The sequence below is a fragment of the Poeciliopsis prolifica genome, unplaced genomic scaffold (assembly GCF_027474105.1).
Source record: "Poeciliopsis prolifica strain line A6 unplaced genomic scaffold, Auburn_PproV2 SCAFFOLD008, whole genome shotgun sequence".
Lineage (NCBI taxonomy): Eukaryota > Metazoa > Chordata > Actinopteri > Cyprinodontiformes > Poeciliidae > Poeciliopsis > Poeciliopsis prolifica.
In genome coordinates this window covers 13,628,502-13,647,927 of record NW_026562383.1, presented here as the reverse complement: position 1 = coordinate 13,647,927, position 19,426 = coordinate 13,628,502, and the positions used below count along the sequence as shown (strand labels likewise).

Below are 19,426 nucleotides of genomic sequence, written 5' to 3'. Positions count from 1 at the left end.
CGTCCAATTCTTGTGGCGAAACACCTTTCATTTTGAGCAGAATTCACAATTCATATTGCAATTTATGCTTGAAGTCAGAGAAGAAAGGGTTTTTAAATCAGAGGGTTTTAAATGAACAGCTCCTGGCGACTAAAGTAAAACTGCAATAACATGCTTTAGATTCTCATCTTTACCGTAATCAAATCAAATTAATCCTGATCTAAAACTCTTATAATCTTTTTGACTGTAAGAACTTCCATTTGAATTTCAACACCTCCATTTCTGAATAGTAACGATTCCTCATCATTAATTGACGAAGACTTGTACGCCAAACGTTCAGGATGGATATGCAGCTTGGGAATTTCCAGAAGATTAAAAATCTACTATAGTCAATGAGGCAATGCAGGGAAGTTTTATCAGTGGCATTTCCTGCTGTGCCCACCTGCCGGTGGGGCGGATTTGATAGACTGGTCCACCGGACACGGGTAATGAGGAGTGGAAGAGGCAGACAAACCTTGAAAAATGACAGCACAGTTTTACATCCAGATTTGTTAAAAAAAAAAAAAAATTCTCACCACCATCAAACAGAATATTAACTGTATGAATATATGTACTTTTTAATATTAAGGATTTCTTTTCCAGCAAAATTCTAAGAGTTTCTCTGCACTTTGGTTCCAACACTTTTTAGGATCTGAGTGAAATGTTTTAATACCTACAGTGAGGTTCTGATTCAAGAATTGGGAGTTGGGGCAATTCTTGAATTGTGTTTTAGCTCCATTGAAGATTTCTATACCTTCTTTTATGATTAAAACTTTTAAACTTTCCGTATTGTATGTTACCTTTCAGATCATCTAACCAGTTTAAAACAAAAATGTGTAATCTTTTGTAATATAAAATTCAGTTTTCAGATTGACATTTCATTTATTTTGAAAAATAAATGATAGAAAAAAGTAAGTGTCTTCCTTGTGAAACCATGAAGCAGTTGTGATTGACAAGTTTTTTGGGTTGAGTTTCATTAGCCACCTCCAGGCCTCAGTGTTGATGACTGAACAAAAGCAAAAGGACATCAATCCATGGAAGAGCTTCTCATGAGTGAAGCATGAGTGAAATTGTTTGGATGGTTTGTCATATAACATCTGCAGTAAGAATTATACACACAGAATTCTGGAAACAGAATTAAAGCATCTTCGACGCATTTCAGCCAAAAAGAATAAATCCTTACTTTCACTAAAGAAGCATGATATATTCTATATATTCATATTGGAACTAGATATCCACAGTTACAATAGGAATAGGTTCATAGCAGAACTGCTGTGTGCTTATTCATAGCATTTTTTCTTCCCCTTTAAAATATCAGCTTCTTTTGTCTAGGTGAGAAAAAAAAAAACAACAAAAATATAATACCTAAGTTTCAACACTTTAAATCACTAAGGTTTATGTCTGAGAAGTATTTATTTATGAATCACTTCACGTCTTACTGAGTTCAAATGCAACTCAAAATAAAAATGATGCAATAGAAATAGTATTTGAAGTTTTTTGTAAGGGCTTCAAGGATCATAAACACTGCATGTTTTTGAAAAACTTCAAGTACATTATCTTTGGAATTGAAGTTTATTCTTAACTCATTTTTAGTTACAATTAAAGTCTGCAAATGGCTTCATCAGACCTTTGAAGTGAGCAAAAAGTCTGATTTATGAGGGTTAATATTGCAAGAATGTCTGGTTAAAAATATACGTAAATCTTATAGCTTAAAGTAAAATAAGCTCCAAGGAAAATACTGCCAGCGACCCAGATGCATCAGTTCAGCTTCACTGGCTTCATCTATCATGTAAACTCATTTTTTCAGGGATATAAAGTAGGGCTGAGGAAATATCAATAGGTAATCACTTAAGCCAAACTATACAAAGTCTGCTCTGTGGCATAGCTGTGTAATTGTGTTCCCTTCTTGTCCTATTTCTACCATAACCACAGACAAAATGGGAGTTTTTTTTTTACAGAAAGAAACAACTATTTCAGCACACAATATGTTATTTTGTGTATTTATTAATTTGACTGTAAAAGAAAAAAAAAATCACGACTAGGGTAGATTATAGTTTTTAACAGTTTTGAGCCAGATGATTCAGAGCTATTCCTCAAGAGAGACCATCTGAAAAATCTGGACAAGTGTCCGTCTTCACCAGATTTAGATCAGCTGGAAAGTGTTCTCCCCCTGATCAAGTACAATGAGACTGTGGTTAAAAAAAGTACTTTTACCTCTGGTAGTATGGATAGCAGCCAAGTATTTCTGGAAAATAAAATCAGTCTCCAAGAAGCTTATCAGTCACAGATTTCCTTTCAATCTATTTTCCCCCCCAAAATTATGCTTGAATAAAGCACTCTATAAACAGTCAATGTCTTTTGTAATTATCCTTACTGTTTGATAATTGGGGCCACATAATATTAACATTTTCTGAATATTTAAATTATGGGTGTGTAGTGAATATACAGGTAAATTACTTATAAAAATGAACTTTTGAAAGATTTCCTGATTTTTGATGTACATATGCCATCTACACTAAAAATCAAATATTATCGATAATTTCAACCACATACAGCAAATCCTACAACAATACCAGATTAAAAACTAAAACAGGTCAAATCACAGGATGTTTGGACATCAACATCACTGAACTTACATAAACCTCTTCAAACAGTTCACCTTGTTACTGACATGTGTCTCTTTTAGTTAATCTAACATTGGTGTCTGTGGAGACATTCCAATGCTGGGGACACTGACAGCAAAGTATTTTTAACAACCAGCTGCATTTGGGTTGAAAGAGAATGAGGAGGTAACTATAGAGATGAAAAGAAGCACACTAAAACAGACTGTTTAAAAAGTCAGTTCCTGCAGAAGATTTTGCTTTACTGGTAAAAGAGAAAATAAATAAATAAATAAATGAACTTGATCTTTAGATGAATTAATGGAAGCAAAAGAAGAGTAGACTTTCTGTGAAAATATCAAAATAAAAACATCTAATGAAAGTCTAACAAAAAACATTTTCAAAAAGTTTAAGTTTCCTAAAGTTTATCTCCCACTGTCTGCTTTTACAACTATCTGTCTGTTAATCATGTGCTACAGAGGAAAAACCATTGTGGTCAGATTAGCTAATGTCATCAAGAAGCACTTGGGTTTTCTTAATCCAAGGTGCAACACTGATGTGGAAATGTACATCAGCAGTTAAAGCTAACATGACCACTTGCAAAGAAGCTAAATAATTTATTCTTTGCAGAGACTTCACAGTTTACTAATTATGTAAATATAATTTATGCCAACCCTACTTAATATGTGTGACCTGTATGTGAGACAGCGACATTAAGCATCCTGCAATCATAAAACATGGTCGAAGCAAATATTAAGACAGACATGACTACCAATAGTTTTGGGCGGGCTTTCCCTTTTCCCTATGTCTGAAGGTAAAAGGGATTTGTAGGGGGGTCTTAAAAGTGTAAAAAACACCTTTAAGACACAAGATTTATCATTATTTTTTTTTCAACACAATGTGTCCTGTTTCTTTCTCTTCGCAAGTATATATTACTATTCCTTTCTTAATTAGAATCAAATTAAAAGGCACTAAAGTATTTGGTTACTTCATAGCAAGATGTGAAAAAGTCAAGCGTGTGAATACATTTTTGCAGGGCTGAGGTATACGCTGTTGGCCGTTCAGAGGTTCTTTGCCAAGGTCTAAAGATTTATTGGCAAAAACCAGAGAGGAGCAAAGTTGTTGTTTAACTTGACCCTTTATGGCTCTATCAATTATTGACTCATGAAATGTGTGCTTTATCATCAACATACACCTTTGTAATTTCTGCCTCCTTGGCATTAACTTTGCACAGTCGCTGCCATTTATTTACTTCTCAATGAGGAGAGTACAACATGGCAGGAAGACAACCAATTGGTGTTCTTGTACTTCACATTTGTTGCCTTCTCTGTGTCACCACCCTCTGTTTGGTAAGATATTGTTTAGATTTAATAATGTGGGTTATAAAATTGTAAAAAAAAAAAGTAATTATTTTGTTATTCAATATTTTTTACCGCATACTATCTGTCATGTAGCCGACAGCAAAGATATCTGGTAAGTATTTTCATTAGAAACCTGTGGACTTCACTCTTCCTTAATACCAAATGCAAATGTCTTCAACATGTTTATTTATTTCTGTTTTCCGCAGACTTTGATGTAGATGGTGGACGAGACCTCGACATCTTTGACATCAATGAAGGTATGTCAAGACAATAGTTTGGGTCACTTTATTTCTCGTTTTTTCCTGGTTTGCACTTGATTATCCTTTAAACCGATAATATCTGTGCTCTGTCTTCACAGAGGCAGGACTGAATCTGGTAGAGGGAGACATTGTACTTGATGAGGTAGATTTTAATATTTTGTTTGATTTTCATCCGCACATGTGAAACTTGTAAAATCACATTCCTCTCTCTGCTGGGTTTGGCTTATTCTTGCCTCTACAGACACAAACACGAAATTCTATCATTGGGGATGAGTACAAGTGGCCAAAAACTGTTCCCTATTACATGGAAGATGACTTAGGTAAGAATGTGTGTTGAAACATGTGGAAAAATATAGCTTGAAAATAACTTACTGTAAACAGATTTACAGAATATTTGCATTTCATTTCAGTATGACTTGGCAACAGTGCATAGCTTTTACCCGTGTTACCTGTTTGCAACTTTATTTTGTTTATTAACATTTTCTTGAAAAATTTTACTTGAAGTGTTTTAGAATATAATTGTGCATAAAACATGCTGGTGAAACACAGTGAACTTAACGTGCTGTACCATCTTCTTATTGTGCAAGCTTTAAAACTGATAGAGATCCAAGATTACTGTCAGTTAATCATCAATCGTTATCATAAGTATCATACATGTGCTGACAAGCTTAAAGTTGTTTGTTCATAATCCTGCAGCGGGATGTGTGTGGTTTCAAGAAAAAATAAATAAATGCACAAATAAAATTTAAAAAAAACAAAATAGTCAGAAACACAGATAAAGACAGTACTTCTGTGCGTATCTAAATATCACTTTTTCATGGTTTATTCAATATATTATACATGGCAGATGTAGAACTTTACACTGATTAAATCTTGATCATATCAGTGGGTGGGGTGATTTGGGTAGAAAGTGAGCAGCAAATGTGGGAAGACTGAGTCAGAGCATCTTTAAACCTGCTGCTCCCCTATCAAAAGTGGCACAAGGAAGGAATAGTGATGAAAAGGTCTACAGCCAAAAGTGCTGACATCACTCACTAGTGAGTGATGTCAGAATTGGAGTAACATCTACCTTCAGAGATCTGGTGGACTCAGGCATAACAGCAAAAACATACAGGTTCACATATGATGAGCCTTTGATGATGAAGAACATTAAAACTTTAATATACCTGATTTGCTTGTGTTGTCTCCTCTGAAGAGATCAACGCAAAAGGCGTCATTCTAAAGGCCTTTGAACAGTACCGCCTCAAGACCTGCATTGACTTCAAGCCATGGAGCGGGGAAGAAAACTACATTTCCATTTTTAAAGGAAACGGGTAAAAGAAGAAGAACCTATTATTTTTATTATTTTTTTTTTTACCCTTTTAGATAGTGAGACAAGCTGTACTTTCTTGGGGATTAAAGCATTATTATTAAATCAGCACTTGAGAAGGAGTCGTGATAAGACTCTGCGGGTTTTATTTGATGTTCATAAAAGCTTTTCTTCCCTTCCCAAAGCTGCTTCTCCTCTGTTGGTAATCGCAAGGTTGGGAAGCAGAGGTTGTCAATAGGAAGGAACTGCGACCGCATTGCTACGATAGAACATGAGTTCCTTCATGCTCTGGGCTTCTGGCATGAGCAGTCCAGGTCAGACCGCGATGACTATGTGCAGATCATGTGGGACCGCATCTCGGACGGTATTAAATAGTTTTCTCTTTGTGACAAAAATGATTCTTTTTGTAAAATCTTGACTGCGATTGCATATACAGTGCCTTGCAAAAGTAGTCTTACCTCTTAGAACGTTACAAAAACTTCAGTATTTAATCAATATTTTTATGTGAAATATTTACAAAGTATAGAAAGGTAATGTCCTTTCTATGCTATGGATAAATAAATTCCAGAGCAACAGATTACCTTCACATGTCAACTCGCTAGTAAATAATATTCACCTCTGTATAACAAAAGTAAGAGACATTTATTGCTTTTGCAGAGTTTTATTGCGACTTTTAGTGCGCCAATTGTTTTATTGCATACATGATAAGTATGTCCATAAGAAATTGACCTCTGCTCATCAGTTTGCTAATGTATCATCTCCTTTAAACTGTAGTCAAAGTACATCTTCCATAGAGAGGTCAGCAATTTCTAGAGCATCTTTAAACCCCTATGAATAAACAAACTGTTTAAGAATTTTCTAAAAGTGTGCTTATTTTTTTTCTGTAGGCAGAGAACACAACTTCAACACATACGATGACACCGTTTCCAGCTCTTTGGGCGTACCCTACGACTACAACTCCATGATGCACTACAGTAAAGGTGCTTTCCAGAACGGTTCTGAGCCCACCATCGTCACCAAGATCCCTGCTTTCAGCGAAGTCATCGGACAGCGAATGGAGTTCAGCGACAGTGACCTGCTGAAGTTGAACCGCCTCTACAAGTGCAGTAAGAGTCAATACCATGCAGGGCCTTTTTTTTTCTTGGCAAAAACAAAAATAATTGAAACATTCGGGTCACTTTTTTCAGTTGAATGATGCTCTGCTGAGTGTATTGCTGTTCTTACACGCGCTTACCACATATTTTCTAGCTCAAGGCTCCACCTTCCTGGACTCGTGTGATTTTGAGCGTGAGAATATCTGTGGGATGATCCAAGGACATGGGGACAAGGCCAACTGGGAGAGGGTCGCTAGTGCTCCTGGAGGGCCCGACAAGGACTATTCCAACATGGGCAAATGCACAGGTGAGATAGATCTTAGAGAGACATGAGACACTGTTGAAATAAACATAGTATTTCTATGTTAAATAATGAGTTTAATTTAAATTCAATTTTTAAAGCATCTTTCATAATCTTTTATTTTCATTCTTTAATTGAATAAAAATAAAGAGAAAGTCAACACATGATTTTCAAAAATTCCTTTTTGATTTAGCTTTTTTCATCCTTTACCATTACATCTATCTGTACTTGTAAATGTTTTAAAAAGTCTAAACCAGACATCCACATAGAAAAAAATACTTTTGAACTTCACTTTCATCTCCAACATCATGATGATGTCGGCATGTTTCCAACATGCCGACTCATCCAGATTTAGAAAAAAAAAAGTTAAAATAAGTGCATGATGTTTCTTCTACTGTTAGCTGTGTTTTACACAGTACTAAGTTAAAAGGATTTTACACAGCTTTACCCGGGATGCTAAAGTGACTCTGCTACTGTCACATTCACAGTGCTAAAACAATACATTACGACTCACTCAGTCTTGACTTCATTTTTTATGCCATTGTTCTAGGATCAGGATACTTTATGCACTTTAACACTGGTACGGCCAACGCTGGAGACACGGCCATGCTGGAGAGCAGGCTTGTTTATCCAAAAAGAGGGTACCAGTGTTTGCAGTTTTTCTACTACAACAGTGCTGGTCCCAGCGACACCCTGAAGATCCACGTCAGGGAGTACGATGAAGCTAATCCCAATGGAACGCTGCGCTTTATAACAACACTAACTGGTGACTGCGTCAAAGCCATGCTGCTCACAGAGTTCTGCTGGAGAAATGAAGTCATTTCAATCCTCTTTTTTTTTTTCCTCTCTCATTTTCACACAGGACCTCCTCAGGATTTGTGGCAGCTGCACCATGTGAGTCTGGATGTGAAAAAAAAGTTCAGAGTTGTCTTTGAAGGGACAAAGGGGGGCTCGGGTCCGGCAGCAGGAGGACTCTCACTGGATGACATTAACCTTTCTGAGACCACCTGCCCCGAGTTTGTATGGCGGGTGAAAAACTTCGGCCAGGTCATGGATACGACCCCACTCGGCACCTCGATCTTTAGCCCCCCATTCACCTCCAAGGAGGGTTACACTTTCCAGATGCAGCTTTACCCCAGCGGTAAAGAGGACTATCCTGGGCAGTTGTCTGCCTACGCTCACCTCGTGGCGCGGGAGGGGGACGCTGGACAAACATGGCCTTGCCCGTGGAAGCAGATGACCATGATGCTGATGGATCAGCACCCTCACATTCAAAAGCGCATGTCCAATCAGCGCAGCGTCACCACTGACCCAACCGAGAAGGCAACAGGTGGGCTGTCGCAGAGAAGAGTCTTGTAACATATGCTAAGCTGCTCTTTATAGTTTAAACTTCACGCAACATTTTTTCAGATTCGGACCTTTTTTTCTGGGACGATCCACGGAAGGTTGGCACTGAGGTGACGAATACCGATGGGTCCAAGTATTTCCGAGGGCCGGGTTTTGGTACACCAGTGTATCTCACACACCTCAGAGCTAAGAGCAGAGACTTTGTCAAGGGAGGAGATGCCATCTTTCTGCTCACAATGGAAGGTAAAGGGAACAGATCACGACATAAACATTGAGTGAGTTTAATGAAAATACTCCAACTCCAACTCATCCTAACTAATTACTTACACATCAACACCACTACATTCTGATGCGTACAATAAATCTATGTCAGAACAACACAGATTCCTGGAGCTGACAACAAAGAGCTCTTTTGGGCAATGGATGGGTAATTGCTTGCTTTTCTGCACCTGTCCCATCATCACTATTCCCCATTTTATCCATGACTATCATAATTTTTCTCTGTGTCATAAGCTGTGCAGGTCCCCTTTTCTCTGCGTGGATGATTTTTTTTTAAAATTTTGTTACGACTTTTACCTCAACTCAAGTAAAATCATGCATGTACAAGTAACAAGTCTGTCTGGAGAATGTAAGGAGTTCAATACAGATATTTGTGTTCAGATTCAAGGACCAAATATAAAGTCATTCTAACAATAATTACAATGCAGTCATCTATTCTTTAAGAAAAACACAGATAATGGCAAACAAATACTTAAGAACTGTGAAAAAAGTTTTTGTACTGTGCTATCTCTCATCTTTGGATCTAATCACCTAGGCCTATACATTAAACCAATATAAAGAATCCAAAGTGTGCTATCATAAAACAAGTTTGATCTGCAAACCCGTGTGACACTATTAGGTTTGTAACTGTGCTGAAAAGACTTTCTCCTGCCCATATGAAAGCATGTAAGATTATAATCGCTCATTTATCTCATCTGTGCTTATAGATGTGGCCCATCTGACACAATCCCAGCCTGTGCCTTCCACAACGGTAAAACCTACCACATCCACAACCACTAATGCTTCAGATATTTGCCAAAATGTGCTGTGTCAGAATGGTGGAATCTGCGTTGGGGATGAAGGGAAGCCTTCTTGCAGGTGAGCAGGTTTTGACAGTGAAAAATAACCATAGTCAGTGCTGTTTTTTTAAATGATACAACAAAATACCCATATTATACCAAAGATGAGTTATTTTCCTCTCTGCTTTTGTTATTGACACATTGACAGGTATAAGACTCATCGATGCCTTCTGAAAAACACTCATATGACTTTAAGACCTACATGGATTATGAGAAATAATTACTTTAAAACTGTCTCAATTTCCTAAAAAGTTTACAAAAAACAGAAAAACGGTTTCAAGAGAATATTTGATGGTTTACTAGCTGGAATGAAAAAGTTATACTGCAAAATTAATTTTGTCACAGTATGAGGCAACATGTTGAGTTTATTTTAGCTAGGAAGAAAATTAATGAATGGCACCACTCCATTATTATGTTTAATCAGCAATTGTTTTTTAAATAAAACATCAGCATGAGATAATGTAATTTAAGAGCTTATATCAGTATAATATCAGAATGCCCTTAAGACATTTTAGGCTGTAAAAATTCATATTCTTACATTTAAAACAATTTATGACTCATTAAGACCCCTTTCAAATCTAGACATAGGGATACTGAAAACACAACGGTCAGATTTCCTATTTCTATCCCCTTTCGTCTGCTTTGCAGGTGTGTGGTGGGGAATGACTGGTGGTACTACGGGAATGTCTGCCAGCACAAAGGCTCCATGCAGGACAAAACCACTCTAGCACTGGCCTCCTCCCTGTCTGTGCTGGGGGCAATGTTAGTGATCACAGTTGTCAGCGTCCTCTGTGTGAAGAAAAAGTACAAGAAAAAGCTTATGAAGAACAACAGCACCATGCACATGGAAAATGTGCATGCCAATGATTGACCCTAACAATAACTTGGGACTTTTTTTTCAATGAAAACATTACAACCGTTGATGGAGAGCTGGATAAAACCAAATGTTGCCTTAGACTGCCACCTATTGGTCATTTGATGTAAAGACCTGGAAGTAATGGAGGAAGCTTTAATGTGTAAATGGAGTTATTCTAAATTAAGCTTTTATTATGGTCGTGATCTTTGTATAAAACTGTTAACATGTCCGAAAAAAAAAGTCTCAGACAACAATGCTTATATTCACAAATTTAAAATTTATTATACCAAAGACAGGAACATTTTGTAGTGTCTCTTTTCCTTGTGGCTATACTTGTTGGTGTTACTGAACTAGACACAGTCATGCCGGTGATAACAGTTACTGCAGGAGGAAGGTGGGGCTAATTACCTGTGAGTATCCATGTATGTGAATGTCTTGTGTGTGTGTGCGTGTGTGTGATTGTTTGCGTGTGCATGCAAATACCTATTAGTGTTCAGTAGATACAGTGATGACTACAGGACATCACAGTTCAACAAAGTGGAGCAAACCATTGCAACTTAGTGTATAAATGTTTTACGGAATGTTAGTTTCCATCCTGCAATTGCACATTTACATTTGTGTGTGTGTGTCTGTTGTGATGTTGATGTTTTGTGGGTTTAGATAAAGGGGGCACGCCTCCATAACAGCAAACAATAAATCCTCCCCACAGCTAGAAGCCTTCACCGACATACAGTTCCTTTAAAAGCATCAGTATACAACATTTTTCTTATTTACAATCATTGAAAAAGAATCACCATTTCTCTCAGAGAAGATTAGTAAAAAAGTGACTGAGTCACCATAAAGAGTATGCAACTCCTAGGAGTTAGTATTGGAAATTTTCTACAAAAAAATCTCTATGTCATTTTACAGGCCAAAGAACTGTGATTTACTGAAGAAATACAGTATTTTAAGTGCCCTATCTAAAACAGTTAGGTGTGGTAGTAATGGCGTATGATTCATCAAAAATCGATTGATAATAAAAAGATGAGTCTGTATTTCAAAAGGTTCCTTTTAGCAACTTCACTGCGATCACACTGATTTAAGTTCTTACAAAACAAAATAAACCATGGAATCATTATCCATATTAAGTACAATAACAAGCTAATGCCATCTGCAAATAGACTAGTATTGATTATGTACTGGAAAAACAAAAACAAACAAAAAAAACAGGTCTGCGAGAAGGGTGCGTGGAATTTGTGTCCTCTCGGGCGATTTGAGGAGGTTGAGGATCATTAAAGGGCTCATTTGCTTGTTTCACTCTGAGAATGCTTCATTACATGTTCCTCCAAAGAGGCGGCGCATGGAAGAAGCCTGTTGTGAAACACTTTCACATGTGCATTCTACAGCCTCCAGGCGAAACCCACCCGTCCGTGGGCATGAACGGAAGAATCACAGCGTGCTGTAGAGGAGATGAATCGGTGTCCCTCTAGAGAGGGGTGTCATAGTAATCAGTGGGCTGATCCGTCCCGGCTGGCTTCTGCTGTTTCTGCTGATGCTGCTTCATGATCTCCTTCACCTCTTCCTCCAGCTCAGGGGGGATGATGAACTGGTCGTCCGGGTCAGGCTGAGCCGGCGCTGTGAAGTAACCCCCTGATTTCTTGGACGGGGCGTCGGCTGCCACCTCAATGAGGTTGTGACTCTTCTCTTGACGCGCCACAGAACCATTGACCCTCCTCTTCCCCGGAAACTTCCCACCATCCCCAGCTCCTGCTCCCACACCTTGCCACGACTCGTCTCTCTCCAGGCCATTCTCGGCCTCTGCCAGATTCAGGTCCACACCGTCCTCTAGGGGTTCAGGGGTGCAAGGAGGTGGAGGCGGTGGAGGAAGGTTGAGCAAGATGCGTTCCTGACTGGACGATGCGGGTACGAGGCTTTGGGACGGTGATAACTGCGACAGCTCCGCTTTCAGGCAGTGAACGTCTGCCTCCACTTCCACTCGGCTCCCGTTGGAGAAAACGCCGGCGATGGGCTCCTCGTCCTCGCTGTCCAGCCCATTGTCGGACAAGGCGCTGGAGAAGGTGGCGCTGGACAGCTGCCTCTGAAAGGAGCCGGCCAGGCAGGCTGGGTGGAGCGCACAGCAGTTCCGAGCGGAAGCCAGTTCTGAACCTGGGAGGAGATACTGGCAGGACTGGGAGGTTGTGTGGGACTGCTGCTGCTGTAGAGACAGCAGCTGGGCTTGATGGTGCAAGTGAAGCTGAGGGTGGTGAGGCTGATCCTGCAGCAACACAAAGGAGCTCTGCGGGGGCTCGTCGGACGAGGCCGTGGAGCCCACCTCGCTGCTCATCTCGCTGGTGCTGATCTCGCTGCTAATTTCGCTGCAGGAAGACGGCGGAACAGGCAGTGAGCCGTCCGAGGGTCGATCTTTAATGGCAGAAGACGACGATGGGTAGGCGCCCAGGCCGGGACTAGGGGGAGGCTGGGGCGGGTCGGAGCAGCAGCAGGAGCAGCAGTCTTCACTCACGCTGAGCTGCACCACGACTGCACTCAAGCTGTCGGTACAGCCATAGCCTTGAGCCAGGGTGCAGAGCTTCTTCGCCGCAGCGAGACCATCCGGGACATTCCGAACCGCCTCCACTGCTTCTGTAGGAGACACAGCGTCCCACAGCCCACGGCTGCCCAGGATGAAGAACTCATCCTGAGGGGTGAGAGTCACCGTCTGCACATAGGGGCAAGGAATGACTGAGGGGAAAAGGAAGGAGTAGCCCATAATCCTTGTGGAGTCAGTCACGCCGTTCACCTTGTTGTCCTGGAAGAAAAGATGATGGAAATCAATACAGAGAACGTTTGAAACTAGATTTGCCTTTTTAGTGCAAGCTCTACCTCAGTCACGATGGCTCTGTGCTGCCTAATCCTACGGTATTCCTCCTCAAGGCCCACGTTGTGAAGCAGCGACAGGGACATGGGCTTCCCGTCCCGGCACAGGATGGCCTGGCACTTTCCCACATTAGCTGCTGTGAGGACGAAGCAGCCACTGGGGTCGGTAGGGTCGTGTCGGATGTGACATAGAGCCGCAGAGCCGCCGAGTTTCTGTCCAGCTGTTCCCAATTTCCTTCAAGGGGAAAAAGGATGACAAAAAAAGAGAGAGGACGACGGTTTATTGAACAGATTTTAAGTTGTAAATATTCAGGAGGGATTCTGTGGTTACAAACATAATTATGATTCAATTTAAAACCTGAAAATTAAAACCCTGGGATTGAACGGATTCATTTTCCATTCACAATCTCTGACAACTTGATGGTAGAGACGGGTGATCTGTGGTTAAGAGTTCATCATAATATTTTGTGGCATTTATTGCGATAACTAAACTGATGATAAAAAGTATTTAAAAATCTGCTAAACCCAACATCACCATAGTTAAAGCCCTATGAAAAAAAACAAACAAAACAAAAACCAAAACAAAACAAAGTATTGACTGTTAAACAGACTGTTTCAAGAAAACACAATTTAAAGTTGTGCAATGTTATCACTAAACGGACACAAAACTAACATTTAACCACATTTTTTAATGTCTATTTCTACTCTCTTGTAAAATCAAAAAATTCCTAAACACAACCAAAATTCTCTTCCTCCACCAAAAAAAAAAATCGCTTGCAAAATAACATCCAGAGAACAGAGTATTACTGCTGGTCACGTACCTCTGCATGACGAGGAAGGTGTTGGTCATGTAATCCTCTTCTCTTTTCGTCTTGTGGATTTCCTCGGCCAGGACATCGTTCATTGTGCACTGCAGCAGGTAGGGCACTTCCACGTTCCTGTCTCCGTCGAACACACCGTACAGAGCTTCCCGACTCTCACAGAAACTGTTTACTGAAAGTGCGGCAACACAGAGTCTGAAAAGAAACAAGACAATCACTCTGTAAGGAAATGACAAGAGCTAGAGAGAAAAAAAATAGGTAATACTTATTATGATCAGTTTGGATGAATATCTAAATATCTGCTAAGGTTTCCAAACATTTTTCATGCAAATATGTGTTTTAAAACTTCCAATGTTTTGACAAATATTTTCCAATTTTTTTGAATATTTTGAAAATACTGAATATTTTGAATTAATGTCATTCAGCAAATTCAAACTTCCCTTTGAATTTACAGCATATATTCTAGACTTTAAATATGAAAACTCAAAAATACAAGAAACTTAAATAAAAGAAGCAAGAGAGGAAAGAAGCAAGAAAGCAAACATTGAAAGAAAGAAAAGAACAGAGAAGCAAAGAAAGAAGAAAAAAGGAGATAGAAGAGTCATGAGAAAAAAGGAGACAAGGAAGAATGGCAAGAAAAGAAATGAAGACAAGGAGGACAGAATAAAGAAAGAAAGGACAGAGGGATGGGAACTAAAACAAAAGGAAGGACAAAAAACGGAAAGAAAGAAGGACGCAAGAATGAATATGAAGAAGGAAACTGAACTGTTACTGAACTGTACTTCTCCAAACATGGAAAATACTGAAACCGAATTCCAGACTTTTCCAGGCTACAGTAACCCTTTCTGTCATCAAAAAAAAAACTTTTTAATTTGTTTATTGCTTTGTAGTTCCAGTTTTCCCCAACAAAGAGATTCTGCAGCAAATGCTCATGTTTTAGAAGAGCACTGCTTCCATATTTTTTCATTAAAGTTATCTTTTAGAACACAAATTCTCAGAAGGATTATATTAGTGAGGCTTTGCAGCACAAACACGATGGAGGTTGTTCTTTTCACTCTTGACTGAATTTAGCTCACTTGTTCTTTACGCCTGAGGCCTCTGTGTAACCATGACTCCACACAGCGGGCCCCCCAGATGCCTCATTCGATGAAAAGGTTGGTGGTGGATCAATACGAAAACAGCGAATGTTACTGGAAGGCAAAAAACACGAAGCAGATCAAAATCATTCCCTTATCTTCAGGCACATAAATACATAAACTAAAGCCATATGTTATTATGAACAAACAGCAGAGAAATAATGAACATAAAGGAAAACTAGGTAATATATTGCAAGGAAAAACAGAGTACATTGAGAAAGAGCTTCAAGTGGAAAATGAAAAGGTGTGCTCAGATGAAGTTGGCGTACTTAAGCTGCTCGAGGGTTTTATGGTCCAGGTTGAGGCGCGGGTTGCCAGTGAGGTCCAGCTCCTGAAGTTTTGGAGGCAGATTCTCTGGGAGAGTGATCTCACTCAGCTCATTACAGCTCAGGTCCACACACTGAAAAACAGAATGTTGCAAGTGGAGGTTCAGAGGTGCAAAACCACAGAGACTTCATATAAAGACGAGCTGCTGCTGACGCCTCACCTTCATCTCCATCAGCTGCATGACTTCAGGGAAGACCTCGATGGAATTGGAATGGGCAATAAGCGTGTGCATCCGTTTACAGTTCATGATGGTGGTGGGAACGGTCTTCAGCATGTTTCCACTCAGGTCCACTTCCTCCAGCTCCTCCAACTTGGCCATTTTACTGAAGTGTAAAAAGGAAACAGATGAGCTGAAGCATGAACTAAATATCTGTTTCTTTAAAGAACAGCGAAGTTCACAGATGAGGTCAGCTGTCATAATGTGATCTTTTCCTTGCATGTGTGTGCTGGCTGCGCTACAAACAAAACATTCAGTCAAATGTCATATCCCATCAGAAGAACATGGTTTTGGCTAAATGATCCTTCCTGTACGTTTCCAGGCTTGGGAAATGCTCAAATTAAATTTGATACTTTTCAGGACGACATGCAAATGCTGTTAGCAAACACTGTTATATGATGATGTAGATGCAGTTAAAGCAAAAATGTATCCTAAACTTTTTTAGAATTACAAATTTTTCATTTATGAATGAAATAAACTCAAAACATTTATAATTATCTTTGTAATACATGTTCAGATTTCCTACATAAATTTTTTGTAAAACTGACATTTTTCTTTTTTACTGACTGGTGATTACATTTCTTCAAAATAAAAAGTATTACATGGACAATAAAATAAAACAAATATTTAAATTATTCCAGGAGGGGAAATTACTGGGAAGGAACTCTTTACCTCGCTGGGAAGGTTTGGAGGTGGTTGTACGCCATGTGCAAAACCCGCAGGTGTGTGTGACCTGTGAGCATCGGCACGCACTTGTCCGTCAGCCAGTTATTGGTCAGGTAGAGCTCCTGCAGGATGCTGTGGCTTTCCTCTGACAGACTGGAGGGTGGCAGGTGCTCCAGCTTGTTGGCTGATGCATTTACGCATCGTAAACTGAACCCAAAACACAAAAAACTCAGTTATTTTCATGGTATTTAAGAGACAGAAAAACAGAGATGAATTTCTAAACTGGGAAACACATCCAATGATTTACTATATTATACATCAGAGTTTTATGCAGAATTAATCAAAGGCAATTCAGATGCATTTCATTTATTTGAGCTGTATGTGAGAAAACTTCATGGGGTTCAGGAATATTTTGAGATAAAGAAAACTCAAAGGGCCCAGTGAGACTACAATAACCAGATTACTCATTGACTATATTTTTTGGCCAAGTTGTTAAACTATAATGCGGTCTCATTGATGCAATCTAGATTGGTTATCAGTACGCTGGCTCATTGTGGTGTTTTCCCACGTCAGCTGATCAGCTGATTCTTGTTCCTCTAGTAACCAAAACAAACATAAAAAAATGTTTTTATTCTTTTCTTCAGTTGGCTTTTAACAAGTATGCATTTGTATAATTCTTCAGTAGAAAACCCTATACATTATTTAAAAAAACACACACCAATGAGTAGCTTTGTTAAAATACTAATTTTCCTGAGAAAATGAAAAATCTTCCTTCGTAATGTTTTCTTCAGTTAGTCTCGTCTTTGATCTTTGTACACCCGAAGTTCCCGTTCCCTCAAGCTCCTCTTTGACTTAAAGATGCATAATTGTAAAAAAAGAAAAGAAAACCAGCCACTTTCAGCCAATTCTTAAAGCTACCTGTTGGATTTGAGGAACAGGTTGCAGGGAAGTTCCACCAGTTGATTATGCTGAACATCCAAAACCTCCAGCAGAGGGCGCTCCACTCTTTCAGGCAGCTTCTGCAGCTGGTTATGTCCAGCACTCAGCTTCCTTAGACTGTTGCTGCAGAACAACCTGCAGCATGAGAAATATCCAGAGAGCTGGGTCAGCACTGACATGTGATGGATAAGCAATTTCAACAGACAGATAGATGATTAAGATGGATTGATAGCTGAGATTCTGTAGGGTGGGCAGACAAGCAGATACAGATAAATTGAGGTAGACTGCAGTTATTGAAGAGAGAGTAAAAAGGGAAAGTGAAGGACAAAGCTGGATGTGCGTACAAGGAAGGAAGAAAATTTGAGAGTAGCAGCGCCTCTGGTGGCTCCTGTAACTGAAATTCATCATCCTGACACTTATTGGGTAAAAAATAAATGTCCAGACAAAACGGAGACCAGCCGTAGGAAGAGAGAGAGAGAAAGAGGAGAACAGGAGAGAAACCAAGAGAGCAAGGTTGATGCAAAGCATGGCAAAGAGTAAAAGGTGCATCTGAACTAACCTTCTAAAAATGCTACAAAAAGAGAAGCAGCCAGTTCAAAAAGCATCTAGAGGTTAGCGGCTATCAGGGTGATTTATGAGGCTCTACGGGGGATAGATACATCACTTGACAAAGGGCAGAGAGAGTAGCGCAGCATTGCTTCACATTTACAGGCATGTTTGCGGCGAGAGGGAGACTCACCTCGCCGGGAGCTCGGTGATGAGGTTGTGGCTCACGTCCAGCACTTCCAGTTTCTTCGCTTCACACAGCCAGTCTGGCACGGATTCCATGTGGTTCCTGGTGGAACAAGGGGTGATGATGATGATGAATGATGAGCCGTTTTTAAACTGTGTTACTTAAATGGAATATAAGTTAGAATGAATAAATGTCCTTTTTCTGTATTATGTAGCACTATAGATTTAGGTAAATGGAGTCCTGGCAGTGCTGCCTCATACTCAGACGGAAAACTCTTCTTCATTATGCGACTCCCTGAAGGCCACTTAGTTTTGTCAAATTTTAAAGTACATTATAAATCAAGCAGTCTCAATGTCAAGCTTTGTCAAATGTCAATGTCAGAACATTGAAATAAAAGTTTCCATCATTGTAAAGAGTAAAACAATTCACTATTGGGTTAGGAATAGCAGTGTTTTTTTTACAATGTTCATTTACATTCTTCTTCAATTATCTTTATTCTCATGCAGTGTATGAGCTTAAAAGCATGATCACTCATCATCTCTTCAGCATGGCAAGCGGCTATTTTACAAGTAAATAAAAAGTGTGTCCTGAAAGTTAATGTGTTGAAAGCAGGAAAAAAAAAATGGCCAAACGTAAAGAGTACAGGAAGCTAGACAACGTCCAGAGTGTAATGGCTAGCCAAGCTAGTGTAGCTCAAAATGCTAAAGAAGTTGATGCTGTTTCAGAGAGCAATGCGGTGGAAATGATATTCTCTGATGGCTGTGGGCTCTTTCAGCTAGATAATGCCAGGAAGCAAAATAGGATCTCAATTCAATCAAGTGAGATCCATAGAGGCCCCAACTCAAAGGACTTAAAGGATCTGCTGCTAACATTTTGGTGCCAGATACCACAGAACACATTCAGCTGTCTACTGGAGTCTGGGCAACCAAGAGTCAAGAGGCTGTGTGTTTTCACAAATAAGCAAATGGTACAAAAGAGATCTATTAGCTTTTTTTATTCTTACTTGTTTTCGGATGAGTTAGGTAGTTATGAATATATACTGGATATACATTAATCCAATAGATTAAGGATTCATCAGTGATTTCACTATTTTATTACAGTTCCTTTTTTACAAAACACAAATACTTTTTACTCACCTCGAGATATCCATGTAAGTGAGATTGGAAGGCACAGGACTTACATCCAGCTGTCGTAATTCTGTGGGGAGAAATCCAAACACATTAACCTACAGCAAGGACAGCCTAATAAAAAAGCAGGAAGATCTAAAATGGAGGAGAGGACTGGGGAGGGAGCTGCAGGGCGAAGGGGAATGATGAAGGGGAATGATGCAGAGGGACAATTAGAGAGTTTTATTGATGAGAAAATTGAAGAATGAGAACAGATGAACACAAGAGGCACATCTGAGATGACACATCTACCGTATAAAACACCTACAGAGTAGGGATTCAGGTATAGCTGAGAAACAAGTGA

General features: G+C 39.5%; 2 protein-coding genes across 2 annotated transcripts in view; one reads left to right on the top strand and one right to left on the bottom strand.

The window, feature by feature from the left end:
• The first annotated feature begins 3,837 nt into the window (after nucleotides 1-3,837).
• Nucleotides 3,838-10,557, top strand: mep1bb (meprin A subunit beta b). The gene is made up of 14 exons (XM_055032912.1): nucleotides 3,838-3,967; nucleotides 4,073-4,091; nucleotides 4,186-4,236; nucleotides 4,338-4,381; nucleotides 4,481-4,559; nucleotides 5,435-5,552; nucleotides 5,734-5,912; nucleotides 6,436-6,654; nucleotides 6,797-6,949; nucleotides 7,494-7,709; nucleotides 7,806-8,273; nucleotides 8,354-8,533; nucleotides 9,277-9,427; nucleotides 10,057-10,557. The coding sequence occupies exons 1-14, from the start codon at nucleotides 3,893-3,895 to the stop codon at nucleotides 10,277-10,279; spliced, it is 2,175 nt and encodes a 724-aa protein (XP_054888887.1). The 5' UTR covers nucleotides 3,838-3,892; the 3' UTR covers nucleotides 10,280-10,557.
• Nucleotides 10,522-19,426, bottom strand: part of phlpp1 (PH domain and leucine rich repeat protein phosphatase 1) — a 51,180-nt gene continuing 42,275 nt past the window's right edge. Inside the window, exons 8-17 of the mRNA XM_055032911.1 lie at nucleotides 19,093-19,153; nucleotides 17,963-18,058; nucleotides 17,203-17,358; nucleotides 16,291-16,491; nucleotides 15,562-15,724; nucleotides 15,344-15,474; nucleotides 15,015-15,128; nucleotides 13,939-14,133; nucleotides 13,124-13,352; nucleotides 10,522-13,049 (exon numbers count right to left, since the gene is read on the bottom strand). Coding sequence (XP_054888886.1) covers nucleotides 11,730-13,049; nucleotides 13,124-13,352; nucleotides 13,939-14,133; nucleotides 15,015-15,128; nucleotides 15,344-15,474; nucleotides 15,562-15,724; nucleotides 16,291-16,491; nucleotides 17,203-17,358; nucleotides 17,963-18,058; nucleotides 19,093-19,153 — 2,666 coding nt within the window. The 3' untranslated portion in view covers nucleotides 10,522-11,729. The remainder of the gene's footprint in view (nucleotides 13,050-13,123; nucleotides 13,353-13,938; nucleotides 14,134-15,014; nucleotides 15,129-15,343; nucleotides 15,475-15,561; nucleotides 15,725-16,290; nucleotides 16,492-17,202; nucleotides 17,359-17,962; nucleotides 18,059-19,092; nucleotides 19,154-19,426) is intronic.

Excerpts from the sequence above, each read along its gene's own strand:
- mep1bb (XM_055032912.1), top strand. The coding sequence starts at position 3,893 with ATGGCAGGAAGACAACCAATTGGTGTTCTTGTACTTCACATTTGTTGC. Across the intron at positions 5,553-5,733 it reads TCCATTTTTAAAGGAAACGG|CTGCTTCTCCTCTGTTGGTA; the intron begins GTAAAAGAAGAA and ends CCCTTCCCAAAG. Across the intron at positions 8,274-8,353 it reads CCCAACCGAGAAGGCAACAG|ATTCGGACCTTTTTTTCTGG; the intron begins GTGGGCTGTCGC and ends ACATTTTTTCAG.